A 22,235-nucleotide genomic window follows, 5' to 3' on the forward strand; every position below is an offset into this window, starting at 1 on the left:
TTACAAAAAGACAGCGGGAAGATACATATATATATGAATTATGACTAGCTAACGAATCGGTTATCTCATCAGTTAAATAAAATATAAGAATCGGATCTAAATGACAAATGTAAATATTATCAGTTATAATGTCAATATGCCTAAAATAATCAATTAATGGACTTAATGATACACGAGTAATATTTTAAAAAACGTGATGATTCACACTTTCTTTTAAAAGCTAGGAAAATAAGTCTCGGTGTTACGGGTGAAATAATATTAAAAATAAAAAAAACCATCCAATTACTAAAAATAAATGCATTATATGAGGTGTAATTTATCAGTTGGTACAAACTGGTAAATCCCACCTTCCTCGGTCAGCAAAATCGCATAAATACATATGTATGTATTATCACCCAAACAATAACAAAAAACGTATATATGTAGACACTGTACTGTAAAATAATATATAAATACCTACACATAGTATACACAAACATAATAAAAAACATTGAAATAAAAATAATTCAAAAAGTCAAAATAAAATAATTACATATTGTTTTTAAAAGAAATACTACTTCCGGTTTACGAATTCTGACCAAAAACCTTATTAGCTCTAAGTTAGTATACATAAATAATACAAATATAAATTTTCAGCTAGATACGTTCAGGGGTGTGGAAAAATAATGGCCACAGCATTTTTGACCTTTCTTAGAGGAAAAAATCCCACTTGCGGCTTATTAAATTTAGTAATTTTTTTTATTTTTATTTACATCACATTGATACAAGAATTATACTTTTTCTTGAAGATGTATTTAAGGGTCAAAAAAAATATTGTAAAATAATGAAACAAGAGTAAACTGCCACTTCCGGTTGACAGATGCTTACCAAATTTCATATAATACATATCTTGGTAATAAGCTTAAACTTATAGATATGAAATTTCAGGTCAATAAACCAAAAGGTTTCTTAGAAAAACCTTGATTCTCCTGAGTTATTACTCAGGAGAATCAACAAGTACTAGTTATGGTTCAGGTAAAAATATTTAAAAAATATAAGGATATAAAATTTATAATTTTTATTACACGTAAAAAAATTTAGTCCGATTTAGTTACTGGTTTGCGTGATAATTGAATTCAAAAAGATAATAGAATTCAAAAAGATAATTGAAAACAAAAAAAGAGAACACCTACATATAAGGGGAGGGTACCATTTCTGGTCAACTTAAAAATTTGAAAAAATATTACATCGTATCGATAAGAATTTCAGTAACCAATACTAAGTTTCAGGTCCCCAAATTACACGGACACACGTTTTCTATAAAGTCTTTTTAATTTGAAAGAGTGATTAGATTAACTGCGATACCAAATAATCGAGCAAGTATCAAACAAACTACGCACTATCGTCATATACATACATACATATGTATGTACATACATACATTCAAATTATCTTATTACAAAATCCACATTTAAAAGAGCTTTGAGCAAATATGATTGATGTGAAGGTATATCCATCATTTTTATTTTTTTTATTTTTTATTTTTTTTTATTTCATACCAGGAAGGCATTACAGGTATACCCCAATGCGCCTTCCTGGCCAATTACAAACAATACAGCATTTTTTTTATTATATAAGTCGCTAAATTACGAGACACTGACTAAAACTCGATAATTAACGAGACATCTATGAATTATACACACACATTATATTGTAATATTTACATTTATCATACTCAAATAGTGGTGACATAGTGGGTAGGAAGGATTTTTAGCCAATTTTTAATCGGGAATCGTTTCAACAATGAAATCAGAGAAAATTGGCAAACTCTGATAGGAATCGATCGACCAGGAGTCACAAATCCTGGCCTGACCAGCAGCATTACAGATATACTCAGAAAAATTCTTTTCAATCGAGGTCATCTCAAGGGATCGAACCCGGCGCCTCTCAGTGTTAAGCAGAAGCTTAACGACCGAGCCACGCTGCTGGCTAATGTTATCCAATTTTATGTTATCCATCAGTTGCTATGTGACTTTCAAACTGAAATAAAACAACAATTCAACTGGCTCATAACTTGAGTGGAAAAAAATTAAAATCATTCGAAATCACCAAGTAAACATAATAAAAATGACAGATAATTCCCTGCGCATATTAACATGGAATGCAAACGGACTCAATCAGAGAGTCCATGAACTTGAAGTGTTTTTAAAGACAAACAACATCGATTTAGCACTAATATCAGAAACACACTTCACAAAAAAGTTACATAAAGATAAATGGATACTCAGCTTATTGGACAACACATCCTAGTGAACGAGCTCGCGGTGGTACTGCCATTTTAATCAAAAAAAATATCCAGCACTTCGGACCAAAAGATATCAGAGAACCATTCATGCAAGCTACTATCATCACAATTAAAGATGGCAATGCTGACTTACATATTGCTGCAGCATATTGTCCTCCAAAGCATACCATCACAAAATAACAATTTATAAACATCTTTAATTCCCTTGGGCCAAAATTTATTATTGGAGGAGACTACAACGTTAAACATAAAGCTTGGGGATCACGACTTATAACTCCTAGTAAAGGAAACAACCTTCTATACGCGATTCAGAGCTTCTCGTGCGAGTACCATTCCTCACAAAAACCAACCTTCTGGCCGACCGACAGTAAAAAGGTACCAGATTTAATTGACTTTTTTATATCCAAAGGAATAGCCCCAAACCACATTGAGGTCGAAGGAATAGAGGACCTTACTTCTGATCACACACCCGTGCTAATGACACTGAGCACACTGGTAATTAAAAGAATAAGGAGACAGAACCTGACAAATAAAAGCACTAACTGGGATATGTTCAGAAAAAAACTAGACCGATCAATAAATTTAATAGTGAAACTTAAAACTATAGAAGATCTCGAACTACACACTCGAAATTTTATTGACTCTGTACGAGAGGCTGCGAAAGAAGCTACACCTGTACCAAAAGAAAAACCAGACCAAATCATTAATTACCCCATGGAAATTAGACAATTGATTAAAGAAAGACGTAGAACAAGACGAATATGGCATAAAACCAGAAATATTGCAGACAAAAGAGAATTTAATCACATAAGTAACAAAGTTAACCGACTTATTAAAGAGCACAAACAAAAATGTTTTGAAAAATATTTGGAAGGTTTGGGCCCTGCAGCTGATAAAAATCACTCACTATGGAAAGCAACTAGGAAATTCAAACGACCAATTCTACAAATACCATCTCTGAAAAATGCGCAAGGAGAGTGGATAAGAAGCAACAAAGAAAAAGCTGAGCTGTTTGCACAACACTTAGAGACAGTATTCCAACCACACAATATTCAATCTGATGCTGATTATACACCAATGTATCAACCACAGCAAATAATCATAACTGTCACCCCTATGGAAGTAGCTAAAGAAATAGATGACAATATAAATCCTAAAAAGGCACCTGGAATTGACGAAATCTCACCGGGACTCTTCAAGAAACTTTCGAAAAAAGCTATTATCAAGCTAACATACTTATACAATGCATGTTTCCGGCTCAAGCATGTGCCAGAGTGCTTCAAAACTGCTCACATCATCATGTTGAAGAAACCAGAAAAGTCACCCGAACAAGTAACATCATACAGACCAATATCCTTGTTGTCTGCGATCTCTAAGCTATTCGAAAAACTATTATTAAAAAGACTCAAGCCCTTAATCGAAGTTTCCGACTTCCAATTTGGCTTTAAGTCGAAACATTCTACCATCGATCAAGTGCACCGTGTTATTTCAAAAATAGAGCAATCGCTAGAGGAAAAAAAGTATTGTCCGGCTGTATTTCTTGATGTCTCATAGGCCTTCGACAGGGTATGGCACGAAGGACTTATCCACAAAATCAGCAAGTCATTACCTGGAAATAATGTCAAATTACTGGAATCATACTTATCCGGACTCAAATTCAGAGTTGCTCATGAGGAGGCATTCTCTAACTTTTTCACAGCCTCTGCAGGAGTACCACAGGGAAGCGTAATAGGGCCTATACTGTACCTGATATACACTGCTGACATCCCGACAAGCGAAGATACATTCATTGGAACAGTTGACACAGTCATTATGTCATCGAGCGAGTTGCAGGTGGAAGCATTTGAACGCATGCAGCGTGCACTGGACAAGATCAGCAAATGGACCAAGGACTGGAAAATGAAACTCAACGAGCTAAAATCAATGCAGGTCACATTTGCACTGCAACGAAATAGTGTCAGCATTCAGACTTTCATAAACGGAATCCAAGTTCCACAAACTTTGTCAGCCAAATATTTAGGACTGCATCTTGACTCAAGGCTTACGTGGAGGCATCACATTAAAAAAAAATAGAACAGATTCGAATGAAACAAAGAGAAATGCATTGGCTAATAGGAAGACACTCCAAATTAGACCTACAATGCAAAAAACTGATATACCAGGCAATCGTAAAGCCAATATGGACATATGGCATAGAACTGTGGGGATGCAGTAAGCCATCCAATATCGAAAAAATGCAAAGATGTCAAAACCAGTTTCTGAGGATTATCACCGATGCATATCGCTTCGTCACAAATGAAGAGATCCACAAGGACCTTAAAATCCAAAAAGTAAAAGAAGTCATCCGAGAATGCGCCGGGAGGCACGATTTGAGACTGCACCGTCACCCTAACATAGAAGCGTTGCAGCTATTGGACACAACTCACCAGCAGAGGCGTTTAAAGCGAAAAAAGCCTCACGAATTGGTGTTCTGAATGTGAGAGATTCAGAAGCCCAATTCACAATTTTGGGGACGGAGTGATGATTCCGTAATGCCCGTACGTGATCTGAAGAGCAACGATATCACTGGTGATGATTTATCGGGAATCGATAAGATGGCACCAACAAAGAAAAACAAAAAAAAATAAAATAAAATTATGTTCGCAACATAAAAGGAAACTGAATTCCGTAAGAAAAGTGGTAGACTGAAAAGTAGATAATTATGCGTTGCCCGATCATTTAGAGAATCTAAATAATTGGGCACCTGATAAGCCATTAATGTTCTTGAATATTTATAAATCCTTGAAGTTGGCATATAATAAAAAGTTGGAAATGGCTTTGTTAATCATAAATAAATATGTTAAAATGCAATGTCCCAAGATTATAGCCAATCTGTCAAGTAATCAGTAAAATGACGAATTATAAAATTAAAAATTCAATAATTAATTTGAACTATTAGAAAAATCAAAATTTAATAATTAATTAATTAAAATTTTGTGATTAACAGCAAATGCTTTTTCAAACCTATCACCTCAACTTATATTTACCTGGTTGTAATATTCTATGTATAATATGTAATAACGTACATATAATCTCGAACACAATAATCTACATTTTATGATACTTGGAAATAAATAAACTAACATAAATTATATTTGCAAAGGATCTGTTTTATTTATTGATTAATACATACATTTGAAAGAATAATAGAACTTTCATACATTTAAATAATACTTCCATGCATTTTTAATATGGTAATGATAAAAACACTTTTTTTATGTTATATCATGCCTTTTTATATATATATATATATACTATACATATGAATACATACACAATCCTACGCATTTTTAGCACAAAAAATTATATAAAAATGAAACAACAATGGCAATCAGTATTTTTGTGAATGAGAATTTATGTCCTGCAAAAGTGCAGAATGTAGTTATACTTAACAAGTTAGAACAAGAAACTTGTACTCACTATACGACAATAAGAGATATAAAAAATGATCACTTAAACGAAAACCATGTGAAACGTTTAAGAGGTTAGTAAAAAATTGCAGAGATTCGGAAATTAAGAACCCTCATTTAAGTTCATCGAAGAATATGGAATATCGAACTGTTAGAGATGTACATATGTACATATGTATGCAGTAAGGCATTCACAAGACGCCTGAATGTTCTTAAGAACGAGAGGGTACGAAGTGAGAACGTACATATGAGTCGATGCAGTCAAAAAACCCACATATTTTCAGACAATAAAATAATATACAGTGTAATTTGCGAAACTTGTGACAAATTTGACAAACATGTGGGAAACACGTATTTATTTTAACACTGGTAGATAGATTGAATAGCCACCCACATGTGGTGGTGAAAAAAGCCGAAAATTTTGAAACTGGGGATGAAAGAAACAAAGAATCAGTTCACGGTCAGTTTTCTCCCTGTTAACACGCTGCGTAAATTAACAATTATTGACTTAAAAATAGACTTAAGATTTAATTATTTTTAAATATTTTAAATACAAGTTGTAAATTAATATTATTGTGTATAATTTATTGTGTTTTTATGTTCGCTTTAATATATTTTTTGATTTTTTAATCAAAAACTTTTTTTTTGAAATGGCTCCAAAAAAACCATTTCAGAAGATGTGAAAGTGGCCATTGCAATGCTTATTAGTGAAAAGACATATAGTTACAGACAAATTGCAAAAAAATTTCATGTTTCTCACCCTACGGTAGCCCATATTGCACAATTGGTGCAATCGGGAGTTTCTCCAACTGCTACATTATACGACAAATGTGGGAGAAAACGAAAAACCACACCGCGAACGGATCGAAAAATCATCACCATAGCTTTGGAGAACCGTAAGGTGCCTAATAAAGGTATTCTGAACTAAGAGGGTATCGATATTTCCACAAGGACAATGCAACGTAGATTTCGTGAAGTTAACGTCAAGAGCCGAACTCCCATAAAAAGCCAAAATTGACACCAACGATGAAAAAAAAGCTCAGGAGCATCAGCAATGGACTGTTGATGATTGGAAAAAGGTATTGTTTAAATATTAATATTAAACTAAAAAATACTTGAGAAACCTCCTATGTACTAATTATTCATTCATTTTAGGTTTGTTTCTCTGACGAAACAATTCTAAGGACAATGACAGATGTTGTCCAATACATCAGAAGACGACCTTCCGAGAAGCTGAGCGACGAATGCACCATTCAAACAACAAAATAAAATGCATCTGTATGGTGTGGTCCGTTATTAGCGGAAAAGGGGCTGGACCCATAAGGGGCTGGGCCCGTACATTGGGGCAGGATCAATACAAAAAAATGTTGTTGAACGGATTTTTGCCTTATTTTGAATCAGAGGGGATGGATGCACATAATTACATTTTTATGCAAGATGTCACACGGCCAAAACAATTAACAACTACCTGACCACAAAAAATATTCGAATTTTGTTATGGCCAGGTAATTCACCGGATTTAAATCCGATTTAAAATTTTTGGGGGTATTAAAAAGTATTTTTTATAACAGCCCTAATACTACGTTAGATAATTTAAAAGAAAAAATTATAGATACATGGAAAAATAATTCAAAAATCAAAAAAACCATACAGTCATGCATAGAGATCAATTCGGGCTGTTATAACAAATAGGAGAGGGACAACTAAATATTAAGCTAATTACAGTTTTTTTTTGTTAATATTATTGATGAATATATTATGCGTGTATAATAAAAAGTTTTGTTTCATTTCCTGTTCTAAAATTTAACAAAATCGACAAAAAACGAGTTTTACGCTAGTGGTAAGAACTTCCTGTCATGGGGTACATATTATAACAAAAGTAAAAATAACAAAAAGTACTATGAAATTACTAAAAATTGACGTTTTTGTGTTCTGGGTGATCGTCAAATCGATCCAATTTTTGTATGCAGATACTCGAGACCATACTCCCGGTTTGATTGAAACTCCAGAGCAATCGTCACCCCAAGAAGTGATACCATGGAGCTTTCCATCGATTACCATAGGATCTCTAGAATTACCATCGCATGCGCCATTATTCCGGGTTGATATTGCACACATCATATTGTCAGTTACTAAAAAAACTCCATCTTTGTAGGTTGCGAAGCAAATTTCTTGATTTACGATTACTAGTTTGTCTATAAGAAGTTTTTCATTGTAATTTCCGCCCTATTCCACATATTAAGATATGATTAATATAATATTTTATTCTAAATTACTCAACATTTTTATACTATAAATTTTACCGTTTTAGTTTTTCCCCATCCGGCAATGATAGCTACAGACCCATCTTTCACACGAATGTCCTGTGATGGCATTGGGATTATTTTTGTTGTTTGGCCATCAATCTGAAGTGGATTGGTTAAAAATAACAAGGCTATATCGTTATCTGAGGTGTCATATGAGAAATTGGGATGTTTGATAATCTTATATACATTCTCCTCTTGTCCACCATTTTTGGTAAATACCGAACCTACACGTACTTTAAAATTGTTAGGGATGTTCTCCCTATTGTGAATGTAATTATTAATGTGTTAGTATTTAAATTTATTTATTGAGTATTAATTGACAACTGTAACGATTTGGCAAACTGGCTTACCTCATATTTTATTGTAAAGTGTCAAGTTTACTTAAATGCTTATAATGAATAGTATGTCTACGTAAGGTGCTTGGAATCAATTTTAGCATGGAAAAGGGTGGGGGGAGTTCATTTGCCATAGGGTTACTATATCTATATGTAATTATGTTTAGAAATACCGGTCGTTGAAGCAATGGGCAGCGGTTAAGATGAAGCTTTCGTGTATAATTGAGCCACCACAAAAATGTTGAAAGCTGTAGTCCTCGTACTCTTGAACAGATGCGATGTATGGAATTTGTTCGATAACAATCTCATCGCCGTTTTGTATCTTTCGCAGTATATTGCCGGAAGATGTTTCTGAAATATTTAAAAAACGGGGAATTTGAATTTGTGTTGAATTAAAATATTACAATTAAATCGAATAAATAGCATTATACTTACTAAATTCGCGAACAAAAAGAAGACAAAAAATAACAGTCAACCTCATATTGTTGTTAATAGACGATGTCTATTGAACAATCACCTTTCAGTACACATGTATATATACATAGCTTTATCAATAAATATAAACGGTAATGTATTATCAAATCAATCATCGTGATAAAATATTGAGATTGTCTTTTTTTAATGATAATAAATAATCAACATCTCAATGATGTATTAAAAATAGATAATGGTAAATAGAGTGTTTTTTGAAAACTTTCTTGTATTAACCAGGCTATATTTTTTGCATTTATTAAAATTACGTAGGTTTAACAAAAAGTTGAATTCTGGATTTTAACGTGATCCGCTTTGGGACAACCTGCCATGGCACCTTTGGTAAAAATGAAATATAAAATTTAAATCTTACGGACTTTTCATGTAAGGGACAAATATTTTAAATGCAACTAATTTAACGTTTCAGCAATAAAATATTTTGAATTTGATGAAGAGTCTGATAATGAAACATCGTTAATGAATAGTCCTACATTAATTATATTTATTTTTTACTCTTTAAATTATATTTGGCTTTCTGCACTCTTGTTCGTTTTACCTTAAAAATGTAATAATAACAGAAAAATATTTTTGATCTTTTAAGAAGTTCAATGAATAAAATATTTATGTTTAGGCAAATTTGACTCGAATACGCTTAAAGTCAAATGCGTTTGTATTTTTATATTAAAACTATATATACTATATATACTTCAATTAACAGCTATAGAAAAATACTGAAAGTCCCCTTTCAATAAATTTCATTTAAACAGAAAGCACAACTAAAACCAAGTCTACAAATACTCGTGCTTGGACACTTTGATAAAGATATATACATATGTACATGTGTAGTAAGAATTTTAGAAAAAGTAATTATATTTGAAGTTGTAAGTAGAAAGAGTCAATGCTGATCAATAAACGCTGACAATAATTGTAAATAATTCTATGTAATTATATTCTCGTATGCTCACTTTTCTTCAGCATAATAATCAAAATTATATTATATTTGTATTACATTTGGAAATATGTATAAAAATAACTCCATAAATACATGTAAAGGAATTGTTTTATTGATTTATTGATATATATTTACATACAACAATTAAATGAAAGAATAGTACTTACATATTAAATAAAATGATACTTAAAATAATGATAGAAACGTTTTATTTTTATTTTGATTTAAATTTTTGAAAATATTAAAAACTATTGAAAATATTAAAACTTACAAACTAAAGAAACAAAAAAAAAATTAAATCTACCCGGCAAAAATTCAACATGAATAAATACCAAATTATCGCAAGAAAATTACCCACTACAAAAATTTACGTTAATTAAGAGATTCGAAAAAGGAGAATTCAAATTAAAGCTCGCCGAGGAATATGGAAAATTGAACTGTTCGAGGCGTTCACAATAGATTGTGATAGTATTGCATGTCCTTCCAAACGAGAGAGTACGAAAATGCCATCATACGAAGATTTAGATTAGGAATTATAAAAGCAAAAAAAAACCTAGATAATTGGCATTAAGTATTCTAAATTACGTTATATTTTTAGCCTGCCTGCGTTTACGACGCTGATTAATAATAACAAAAATAATAATAATAATAATAATAATAACAATTGATGTAAAAATGAGAACAAGTATTTTGCCATTACTAAAACTTGACGTTTTTGTGTTCTGGGTGATCGTCAAATCGATCCAATTTTTGTATGCAGATACTCGAGACCATACTCCTGGTTTGATTGAAACTTCAGAGCAATTGTCACCCCAAGAAGTGATACCATGGAGCTTTCCATCGATTACCATAGGACCTCCAGAATCACCAACGCATGCGTCAATGTTCTCGGTTGAATTTGCACACATCATATTGTCGGTTATTGTAAAATTTTCAGCTAGGTAGTATTTGTAACACGTTTCATGATTTTCAATATGTATCTTTCCCATTAGAAGTTTAGAAACGGGGTTTCCTCCCTATTCCACATATTAAGATATAATTAACATATTATTCCAAATTAATGAACTTTTTTATAATAAATCATACCGTAATATTGTCCCCCCATCCGGCAATGATCGCTTCAGAACCATTTTTCACGCGAATGTCCTGTGATGGCATTGGAATTATTTTTGTTGTTTGGTCATCAATCTGAAGTGGATTGGTTAAAAATAACAAGGCTATATCGTTATCTGAGGTGTGAATTGAGAAATTGGGATGTTTGATAATCTTATATACATTCTCCTCTTGTCCACCATTTTTGGTAAATACCGAACCTACACGTACTTTAAAATTGTTAGGGATGTTCTCCCTATTGTGAATATAATTATTAATGTGTTAGTATTTAAATTTATTTCTTGAGTATTAATTGACAACTGTAACCATTTGGCAAACTGACTTACCTCATATTTTATTGTAAAGTGTCAAGTTTACTTAAATGCTTATAATGAATAGTATGTCTACCAGTGGCGGACGGTGGGTGTTAATACCGGGTGTGCTGTGTATGCCGTAGGGCGTAGGGTATAAAATTAGCAATTAAAAAAAAATACTCGTTTTGCATTACAAAAATGTTTAATTTATTAGTTATTTATACATAAGTTCAATGCGACGTTTCTGAGACATAAACTTTTCAATCACGTCTGCATAGAATGTGTCTTTCTGTTTTAATTCCACCAATAACTTTTTTTCTATTGAAATTAAGCTAAGGCCACATAATCTATCTTGACCTTGCGTACCTCTATAGCAAGTTTTTATTCTTTTCAGCGCCGAAAAAGAACGTTCTGCTGAAGCTGTACTGCTTGGTATCGTTAATATTAATTCTCCCAGCTTAAACACCTCTTTAAAACCAGATTCGAGGTTATTTTTTGTCATGAATTGTATTAATTCATGAACAGGTTTCTCTGAAAATTCAGAGCTGGAATATAGCACAATGAGTTCGTTTTTCAATCGAATATAATCAAACAGTGATCCATAAAAATCTTTTAATTTATTAATTAAAACATTTGGAAAATTTTCTTTATATTCGTCATATTTATCATTACAAAGAAGGTGGAAATATTCTAATTTGGAAAGTGAAGAATATCTACATTCGACTTGTGCGATTATGCTATCAACTATTTTGAAATATAATTGACGAAATGAAGTTTTATCTTCTACTTCTGAATAATTTTTTAATCTTTGTGGCCTACGATCATGATCATCATTTTTTTCATTTAAATAATTATTCCATAACATTTCAAAATTATTATCCCTTTCGTATTTCAGTTGCTGCAAAACATCATTAATTTTTTTACAACAATATAAAACGTCCGAAGATTTAGATTGAAGAATGTTATACAAAACATCAGTTATTCCAAACAGTTTTGAAAAAATTTGAGGAAGTTTAATTGTTTGAAAATCCTCTAAAAAGCCTAAAAACCCTCGTGCTTTTATAACAGTATCTGTGTCCCATAATTCACAATTTTCTATAACATGTCGAAAAAAATCTGTAAATTGACTTCTGTATTGTTGTACTGTGCTACTTAAACGAGATGTAAAATTCCACCTTGTGGGTGCTACAGAGGGAAGTCTTTTTGTCACAAATTCCTGTAAAGCGAATACTCTTTTGGAAGATTTTGAAAAGTATGTAGACAATCCATTTAAAGTTTGAAAAAATGATTTACTTTCTTTAATATCAGAAAGACCTTGCTGCAATACTAAATTCAATACATGAGCATAACAGTGTGTAAAAAGAGCAAAAGGATAAGCATTGAGGACTTTGGATTGCAAACCATTTACGTGTCCACTCATTACACTTGCTCCATCATAAGTCTGTCCAACCAATTTGTCTTGAATTTTAAATTCTTCAACTATGTTCACCACGTGACGGAATAGACCATTAGATGTTTTATCAGCACTAACGTCTGTAAAACTAATAAACCGTTCATGTACATTGCCTTTACATACAAAACGTAAAACTGTTGAGAGCTGTGATTTTGTCATTATATCTGAAGTTTCATCGAGAATAATAGCAACAAAACTTGCTGACTCTACTTCATTTTTTATATGAACTTTAATAACATGAGCGATTGCTTCGATTATGTCATTTTGTATACTTGGAGAAGTACCACGAAAGGTAGTAGCAGTATTTAAATGAGTATCTAAAACAGAATCATATTCTCGAAGAGCATTTAGATATTCAATGTAATTGCCTTTGTTTACGGAATTACATGACTCGTCGTGACCTCGCAGGGACAGTTCTTGTTTTCCTAGATAGATTATTGCGTTAATAATTCGTTTTAAAACATCTCTATTTTTATTTACTTGTTCATTATGTCGACTTATTTCGGCTTTACGTTGACTGTCAATTAATACGTCGATTCGTTGTTTGCCAAACATTTGTATGGAAAGAAATGATTGAACGTGTGCCTGCGATCCTTCGTGTTTCTTCAGTGCTGCTGTCAAATGGTTGAGATCAGCAAATCCTTCTTTGTTCCACACATTAATATCTTTGGAGAACAATAAACATGGCCAGCAGAAAAGTTTGGATCGAATTTCACAGCCTGTAATCCATTCGAATTTTTTATAATTTGAAACGCAAAAATGTCTAGTGTAAACTTTTGTTTTTTCTTTATGCAAACTGGATAAATTTGGAAGAGACGGACACGGTTTCCCATCTTTAATTATTTTTAATTTTATCTCAAAACTTCTATTTGAAAACGGAATAGTTAAAATGTCTTGAACACTGTTAGCCATTATTAGTTATTAGAGGTATGACTGAGATACGAATGACCATAAAAATACGAATGTGCGAAAAAGTACGAGACCACGTGTCGCATCGCATTCGGTCAATTGCCGAGTGGTGCGCGGTGCTCTGAAGTCGTAGCACACCGTACGTCTTAATATCGCGAACAAACCTATACAAGCGAATATCCGCCTGCACACTCCAACCAAACCCACCAATTTGCTGCACGGCATAGGTATTCTCTCGTCGCGGCGCACAAACTACATCTAACATCACACAACACGCTGCAGACTGCACACCACACCATACACCATACATTTAGCGCACGCGGTAAATACACCATACACATCAATGCCTGTTTATACAACAACACATTATTTTGTATTAAAATACTACTTTATGTGGTCTTTGGTTTTCACGGGTGTGCGCCGCACACCTAGCACACACCCAATATACGCCACTGATGTCTACGTAAGGTGCTTGGAATCATTTTTAGCATGGAAAAGGGTAGGGGGAGTTCATTTGCCATAGGGTTACTATATCTATATGTAATTATGATTAGAAATACCGGTTGTTGAAGCAATGGGCAGCGGTTAAGATGAAGCTTTCGTGTATAATTGAGCCACCACAAATATGTTGAAAGCTGTAGTCCGCGTACTCTTGAACAGATACGATGTATGGAATTTGTTCGATAATAACCTCATCGCCGTTTTGTATCTTTCGCAGTATATTGCCGGAAGATGTTTCTGAAATATTTAAAAATGGGGAATTTGAATTTGTGTTGAGTTAAAGTATTGCAGTTAAATCGAATAAATAGCATTATATGTACTTACTAAATTCGCTGACAAAAAGAACACAAAAAACAATAGTTAACCTCATATTGTCGTTATTAGAAGATGTCTATTGAGCAATCACCTTTCAGTACACATGTATATATACATAGCTTTATCAATAAATATAAACGGTAATGTATAATCAGACCAATCATCGTGATAAAATATTGAGATTGTCTTTTTTTAATGATAATAAATAATCAACACCTCAATGATGTATTAAAAATAGATAATGGTAAATAGAGTGTTTTCTGAAAACTTTCTTATATTCGCCAGGCTATATTTTTTGCATTTATTAAGATTACGGAGGTTTAACATAAAGTTGAATTCTGGATTTTAACGTGTTTTTATTTGGTCACAAAAAACCAGCGGGAAGATACATAAATATGTACCTATATACGAGTAATGACTAACCAACGAATAGGTTATCTAATCAGTTAAATCTTTAATTTATCACTTAAATATAATAATCGGATCTAAACTTCAAATTTTTTACTATCATATTTTTATATGCTTAAAATAATCAATTGCCCAAAAGTCGGAACATCTGTCAGCTGAAAAGTCCATCATACTAACGAGAACTTGAGTGCCAAATATTCGGTATTCGCAATTTTCATGGCAAAAATTGTCTTTTAGGCGAACGCAATTACCTTACTACATTTATAAACGTGATAATTCACATTTTCAGATACAAGCTCGGGCAAAAGAGTTTTGATGTTACGGACGAAATATCTTTATTAATAAAAAATATATTTAAAATAGAAATTAAAAATTTGGAATGTTTTCAGTATGTTGAACGCACTTATCTTTATCTTTTTAAATATTTCCTGTTTTATGATTTTGAGTCCTGCTTTATAGTTTATCAAATATCTTCAATTAACCCTTAAGGATTGTAAATAGGTTTTTGAGCTCTTTTTCCTATTATGCTGTAGATTAACATTAGAATAATATAATACTGTTATAACTAACCAAATTAAATTAAATTGTAAAATAGAAAATGATCAGTAGATCAGTAGCTATTAAAATAGATATAAAATGTATTGTGAACATAATTTCGTAATAATAAAGAGCATTTAAAAATCAAAATCAATTAATCCCAGTAGTTTAAGCTTGTTCAATATTAATTTATAGACTTTAAATAATAAAATGACTTTTTCCAAATCATAAATAAATGTCAAGAATATAATTCAAATGCTACAATAGTAAAAACTTTCAAAGATTAAATCTACAGCCACCATATTCAATCAAAGTTTTGCAAATTTCGGGGTCATATTTGTTTAATTGGATCAATTTTTTTACGTTTAACACTATTATGAATATTTTACTCTTATTAAAAATAATGCCATACAGTTTAAATCAACCCATATACAAATTCTACATACCTTCTACGTGTTTCATTTAAAAAACTAATGAGTCTTATTTGCACAGAGTAATAATATACATAACTAAAAAATGTTGATATATCTTTTAAAAAAACATTTTGAATAACGAAACTTTAGTATATAATAAACTTTGATGTTATGTTATTTTTCTTAATTTTTATTCGATTTTAGTTTCATTCTGTGGCTTCTTCCCTTTTGTTGAAGGTTAGAGGGTAGGGAAAAGGGTGGTGCTGGAGATGCTCGATGGGCGCACGAGAGAATATTTAATTTGGGTCTGAACTGGGGAAAAACGTACCCAAACCCCCCCCCCCATTCCATTTTTCAGCCCCCCACGTGCTCAGCATAAATTATTTATTTATTCGTCTGTTCGGTAATGAAGACACGGCCGTCAGAGACGGTTACGGCCTCATCTTCGGCCCGTAAAAATTAAACGGCAAGAACTCGCCACGTTCGGTTTAATCGCATTAAGTTGAAATTAATGCCTGATATGCATAATTACACATATTTAATATATTATAATAGTATCTGTTGATTCATGGAAAAGTATGATATTAATTTATTAACTTAAAATTAAGACACGTTATACCTTACCAGCAGTTTTAAAGGAGTTTCATACGAATTATAAATTAAATCTCTATATATATATATATATATATGTATATATATATATATATATATATATATATATATATATATATATATATATATATATATATATATATATATATATATATAATTGAATGTCTGTGTGTGTGTCTCGAATAGGCTCTTAAACCACTGAACCGATTACGATGGAACTTTCGGGATTTGTTTTATGCACGTCCGGAAAAATTACTGTGAAAAAAAAACCTCTCAGTAATAATATTCGTAATTACGATTTTACTGACGTGAAAGTAAAGCTATCCCGCCTTCAACGCATCACGCCGCAAGTGTGACAATAATCGCGCCACGCCTACCTTGTATTCGAATGTACTGACCATTCGGGGCTGTACCACAAGCACACAGGGGATGGCCCATTTCAACAAATATGTATATCTATACCAATATATAAAATTGAATGTATGTGGAACGGTAACGGGAACGAGAATGGGAACGGGAATTACACGCGTTATTGTGACATTGCAACGCATGCCATGTTCAGCTAGTTTATTATATATATTTGACTGAGAATATTTTTGGTGTTAAAATATTTCCAAACTGCGAACTTAAATACTTAAATTACGCTAGTGATAGTTAAATTGAATAAAGTTCTTCGATTTTGATGTTTCTCATTGTGGAAAGCCTGCGTGTGTAATTTCGATATATTAAACATATGTATAATATTGTTACGTACGCCGCGGATTAAGCTAATAGAATCCCAGAGACTATGTGACCGTTCAAGGGTTATCTGTTGACGGATTAACTAAGTGCTTGCACTTAGGATCAACGGATATCTGTTAACGGATTAACTAAGTGCTTGCACTTACTTCCAGGATTATATCTGGACTCTAAGTGCATTTAGGCTAAACAATGACCGTTATTAGTCCTTTGTGAGAATCGGTACGGAGAGACCTAATGTCGTGAGAATACATATCCGAATATGTGACTATACAATAGGTTAACAGATTAGACGTCCTGAGAGATCTACCCTTTATAAGGCGGTACGTAGGCGACATTAGGTCATTCTGGACTGAGCACTGCCAGTGCGTGTATCTCCTTAATCATCAATAAATGCTGTGAAACGACTAAGGCCTTTTTCTTGGATCCTCCACCCACCCCTACGCAACAATATTAAAAAAAGTGTGATTTGACTAGAGAAGTATTTTAATATTTTTTTACTGTTAATTTACATACAAAATATTATATGTTTTTTTCATACTAGCTGTATTACCCGGCTTCGCTCGGTATTTGTAATTTAAACCGCTTAAACATGACTAATATATGTAATAGTGAACATTTTATTAAATTTATGTGAACAGTTTTATTTTATATAAATTTATTTGAATACTAAATTGTTTTTTTTATTAAATTGACTGTCACGAACAATCATATATAGTAAGTCTCTTATAAAAAAATATATGTACACCCCGGGCGTCTGCGCCCCCTAGCGTGCGGAGCCCTATGGCTTCGTCCCCGACATATGCTCCCCCTAGGGCTTCGCCCTCGGCGCCTACGCCCTCGGGAACTTCGAATCCTTTGGATCGGAAAAAAGCGAATTATTTGTTCGATGACGTCACGGATTTCTACGAACAAAGGATACATACATACATACATATGTATATACAAAGTCTCTTTCCAAATTATATATTAGATATGGGTATGTACCTGTTTATTTATTTGTACACTGTATTATTAGATTTTATGTTACTCGAATTTAGAACTTACATTAAAAAAAACTTAAAAAGTTCCATTAACTATGTATTACTCTTTTGAATATATTTTATTATATATGTATATAAAATGAAGTACTTTCTTTTATATGATAATCATATACAGCCATCCACCACCCTTTTTTACTTTTTTTTTTGAGCAACTATCTTGTATTTATGTATTTACATATATTTGAATCGATGAGTTCGGTCTTTCGTGTCATGCGGGGAAGACGTGCTTCTGCGTTCTTCCCGCTATTACTCGCTTAAACCCGGCTATTGCACGAAATTTAATCTAAAAACTTAACCATCTAATCACTTATTCTACTAATTGCATCCTAGTATAATTTAAGTGTAAAAATAAACAGCAAATCGGTCGTAAAAAGCGGTTTTATATCAGTTATTTCGAAAAATTTTGTGCTAATTTTTGTGTCAAATCTGAGCAAAAAAAAAAATATACGAACGAGATACATCTCCTTACCTGAATACAAAAAAAGGGTCCTTCAGTCGGTCCCACAGAAGCAATAAATCTTCCACATAATTGCTTCCAGCCAAAAATCTTTAACGAACTTTACTTAATAGAATAATAGCAAACAGAAACGGTGTTTCCCAACTGTCTATCAGTTCTTTTTTATATTTAAATTATATTAAAGTAATTCGTGTAATTTTATATTCTTTACTAAAGTTATTATTAAAATATTAAATTGCAAACCGCACTCACATATATAAATCCGTTGTCTCCAAAGAGGCGTCTCACGATAAAGATCTATAAAAAAGTAGTATAACAATTGCTAATCTATTATTATCATAACTAACTACTTTCACTTACAAAGTAACCCTGTTAAATGGCATGTAATAATTCATAAGTGATCCAAGTGATACCTAGGATGACTATCTGTCAAAGCTGACCACAGAGAAGAGTCTATGGCGGTAAGAACTCACTCCTTGAATGGAAATCTCTCTCAGGTACCGCCTTTTTCTCAACACATCTTGGATAAATGCGAGAAAAATAATATCCAAACCTCCAACAAGGTAAGAGTGACGATGGATGATAGCTTAGCTAATAGAAACCTGTATTTAGCCACGTACAATGTAAGAACGTTATCGAGTGAAGGAAGTGTGCTTGCATTAGAGAATGAATTAGAAAATATCAAATGGGATATAGTAGGACTTAGTGAAGTAAGACGAAAACAGCAAAACCAAATAATCCTAAAAAGTGGTAACTGTCTCTACTGGAGAGGGCTACCAAATGGTAGAATAGGAGGAGTAGGGTTTCTTATCAATAAGAGAATAGAAAGAAATATTATAGAAATAAGCGACATATCGGAACGTATATGCTATATAGTATTAAGAATCTCGAGCAGGTACACTTGTCAAATCTTCCAAGTGTACGCCCCCACATCTAGCCACCCAGACGAGGAAATAGAAGACTTCTACGAAAAAATACAGGACGCATACGATAATAGCCGTCACCACTTTAAAATAATCATGGGCGACTTTAACGCAAAAATAGGACAAAAGGCAAATACAGAAAGAGCAGTAGGCAATTTTGGTACCGGCCAAAGAAACGACAGAGGCGATCGCCTCATAGAATTCGCAGAACACAACAGGCTCTTTATCACTAATTCATTTTTCAGGAAAAACACCAACAATAAGTGGACTTGGGAGAGTCCTAAAGGAGACAGAAACGAGATCGATTTCATCCTAACAAATGCCCTGCACTCCGTTAAAGACGTTAGTGTTTTAAGTAAAGTAGATATAGGTAGCGATCACAGATTAGTCCGTGCCAAGATGGCCATTAATATAAATTGCGAACGAAGGAAATTAATAAAAGGATGCAGTAACTCTCCAGATTTCGCTCAACTAAGGTCTAGGAAAAAGGAATTCGAACTCGAACTTGGAAATCGATACGGGAAATTAAACCCAGAAGCAGACATCGAGGAATTGAACACTGTAATTAGTTCGGTTCTAACCTCAACAGGTAAGAAATTAGGTGGATTCAGGAAACAGATTAAATTAAGCAAAATTTCAGCGGAAACAAAAAACCTAATTAAGCATAAAAGGAATTTAGATAGGGATAATAATAAGCAAGAATACAATCTAGTAAATAAGGAAATTAAAAAGAGAATAGTCAGGGATGTCAGGGATTTTTTTTTTTTTTTTTTTTTTTTTTTTTTTTTTTTTTATTTCATACCAGGAAGGCATTACAGGTAAACCCCAATGCGCCTTCCTGGCCAAATTACAAACAATACAGCATTTTTTTATTATATAAGTCGCTAAATTACGAGACACTGACTTAAACTCGACAATTAACGAGACATCTATGAATTGTACATACATTTTTATTGTAATATTTACATTAATCATACTCAAATAGTGGTGACATAGTGGGTAGGAAGGATTTTTAGCCAATTTTTAATCGGGAATCGTTTCAACAATGAAATCAGAGAAAATTGGCAAACTCTGATAGGAAACGATCAACCAGGAGTCACAAATCCTGGTCTGACCAGCAGCATTACAGATATACTCAGAAAAATTCTTTTCAATCGAGGTCAGCTCAAGGGATCGAACTCGGCGCCTCTCAGTGTTAAGCAGAAGCTTAACGACCGAGCCACGCTGCTGGCTAACAGCAAGCTAATAGAAAATACCATTAAGAATAACCGTAGCCTGAAAAAGTGCAAACAGGATCTTTTCTTAGGCAAAAACCAAATGATCGCAATCAGATCAGAGAGCGGAGTAATAATTAGGAATAGAGAAGAAATCATAGACAGAGTTTACACGTTCTATGCAAAACTATACGAGAACGACAACGGCCAATTCCCCGCTCTGGAATCGACACACGGCCAAAGGGTTCCTGCAGTATTGCCTAGCGAAGTAGAGGCCGCGCTAAAAACTGCAAAGAACGGTAAAACCCCAGGGGAAGATAATATTCCCATTGACTTACTAAAATGTGGCGGCCCCCCCCTAATTAATATCTTAGCTAGGCTTTTCAGCAAATGCATCCAGAACCAAGCTATACCAGAAGGATGGAATAACGCAACTATCATTTTAATACACAAAAAAGGCGACAAAAGCGATATCAAGAACTACCGACCCATTAGTCTACTTTCAGCGGTCTACAAGCTCTTCACGAAGGTTATTACAGAAAGGCTGAAAAATATCCTCGACGAGAACCAACCTATAGAGCAGGCAGGGTTTAGGGCAAATTTCAGCACAATGGACCACCTCCAAGTAGTTGGCGAACTAATCGAGCGCGCCAACGAATATCAACGGCCATTGTGCCTAGGGTTCGTCGATTATGAGAAAGCCTTCGATTCAGTTAGTCATAATGCAGTACTTAACGCTCTAAAAACACAGGGAGTGCCGGAACCCTATGTGGGACTGTTAGCTGCAATATATAAGAATGCCACAGCTTCGGTTAAAATTTTTTCAGGTACAGATAGATTTAGCATAGGAAAAGGAGTAAGACAAGGAGATACAATCTCGCCCAAGTTATTCAATGCGGTGCTTGAGGGAGTTTTCAGGAAATTGGATTGGGATACAGCCGGAGTAAGCATCAATGGTCGCTTTTTGAGTCACCTTCGGTTCGCAGACGATATAGTTTTAGTAGCTCGTCATTCAGCTGACCTACTTATCAGACTAACACAGCTGGACAGGGAAAGTAGAAAAGTAGGATTAAAAATTAACGTAGATAAGACTAAACTAATGTTCAATAGTTATTGCATGCCTGATAGCATCCCCTTAGATGATAAACCAGTAGAAGTAGTAAATAATTATTTATATTTAGGTCAAATAATTGACATGTCTGGTAGTAAAAATGAAGAGATAAAGAGACGTATGAAATTAGGGTGGAGTGCATTTGGACGGATGAATGCTGTTTTTAAATCAAAAATGCCACTCTGCCTGAAGAAAAGGATCTTTGATCAATGCGTTTTGCCAGTGATGACGTATGGATGTGAAACTTGGACACTGAACGCCAAGATGCAAAATAAAATCCAATGCACTCAAAGAAGTATGGAACGCTGTATGCTTGGCATAACGAGGAAAGACAGGAAGCGGAACACGTGGGTGAGAAATATGACAAGGGTAGTGGACATAGTGGATAGAGTAAAGAG

General features: G+C 33.3%; 1 protein-coding gene across 1 annotated transcript in view; it reads right to left on the reverse strand.

The window, feature by feature from the left end:
* Window positions 1–1,326: 1,326 nt before the first annotated feature.
* Window positions 1,327–22,235, reverse strand: part of LOC143912672 (mite allergen Eur m 3-like) — a 126,896-nt gene continuing 105,987 nt past the window's right edge. The window contains exons 2-6 of the mRNA XM_077431968.1: window positions 15,041–15,122; window positions 14,126–14,274; window positions 10,884–11,145; window positions 10,646–10,813; window positions 1,327–1,335 (exon numbers count right to left, since the gene is read on the reverse strand). Coding sequence (XP_077288094.1) covers window positions 1,327–1,335; window positions 10,646–10,813; window positions 10,884–11,145; window positions 14,126–14,274; window positions 15,041–15,122 — 670 coding nt within the window. The remainder of the gene's footprint in view (window positions 1,336–10,645; window positions 10,814–10,883; window positions 11,146–14,125; window positions 14,275–15,040; window positions 15,123–22,235) is intronic.

This window comes from Arctopsyche grandis, chromosome 6, assembly GCF_051622035.1.
Source record: "Arctopsyche grandis isolate Sample6627 chromosome 6, ASM5162203v2, whole genome shotgun sequence".
Taxonomy (NCBI): Eukaryota; Metazoa; Arthropoda; class Insecta; order Trichoptera; family Hydropsychidae; genus Arctopsyche; species Arctopsyche grandis.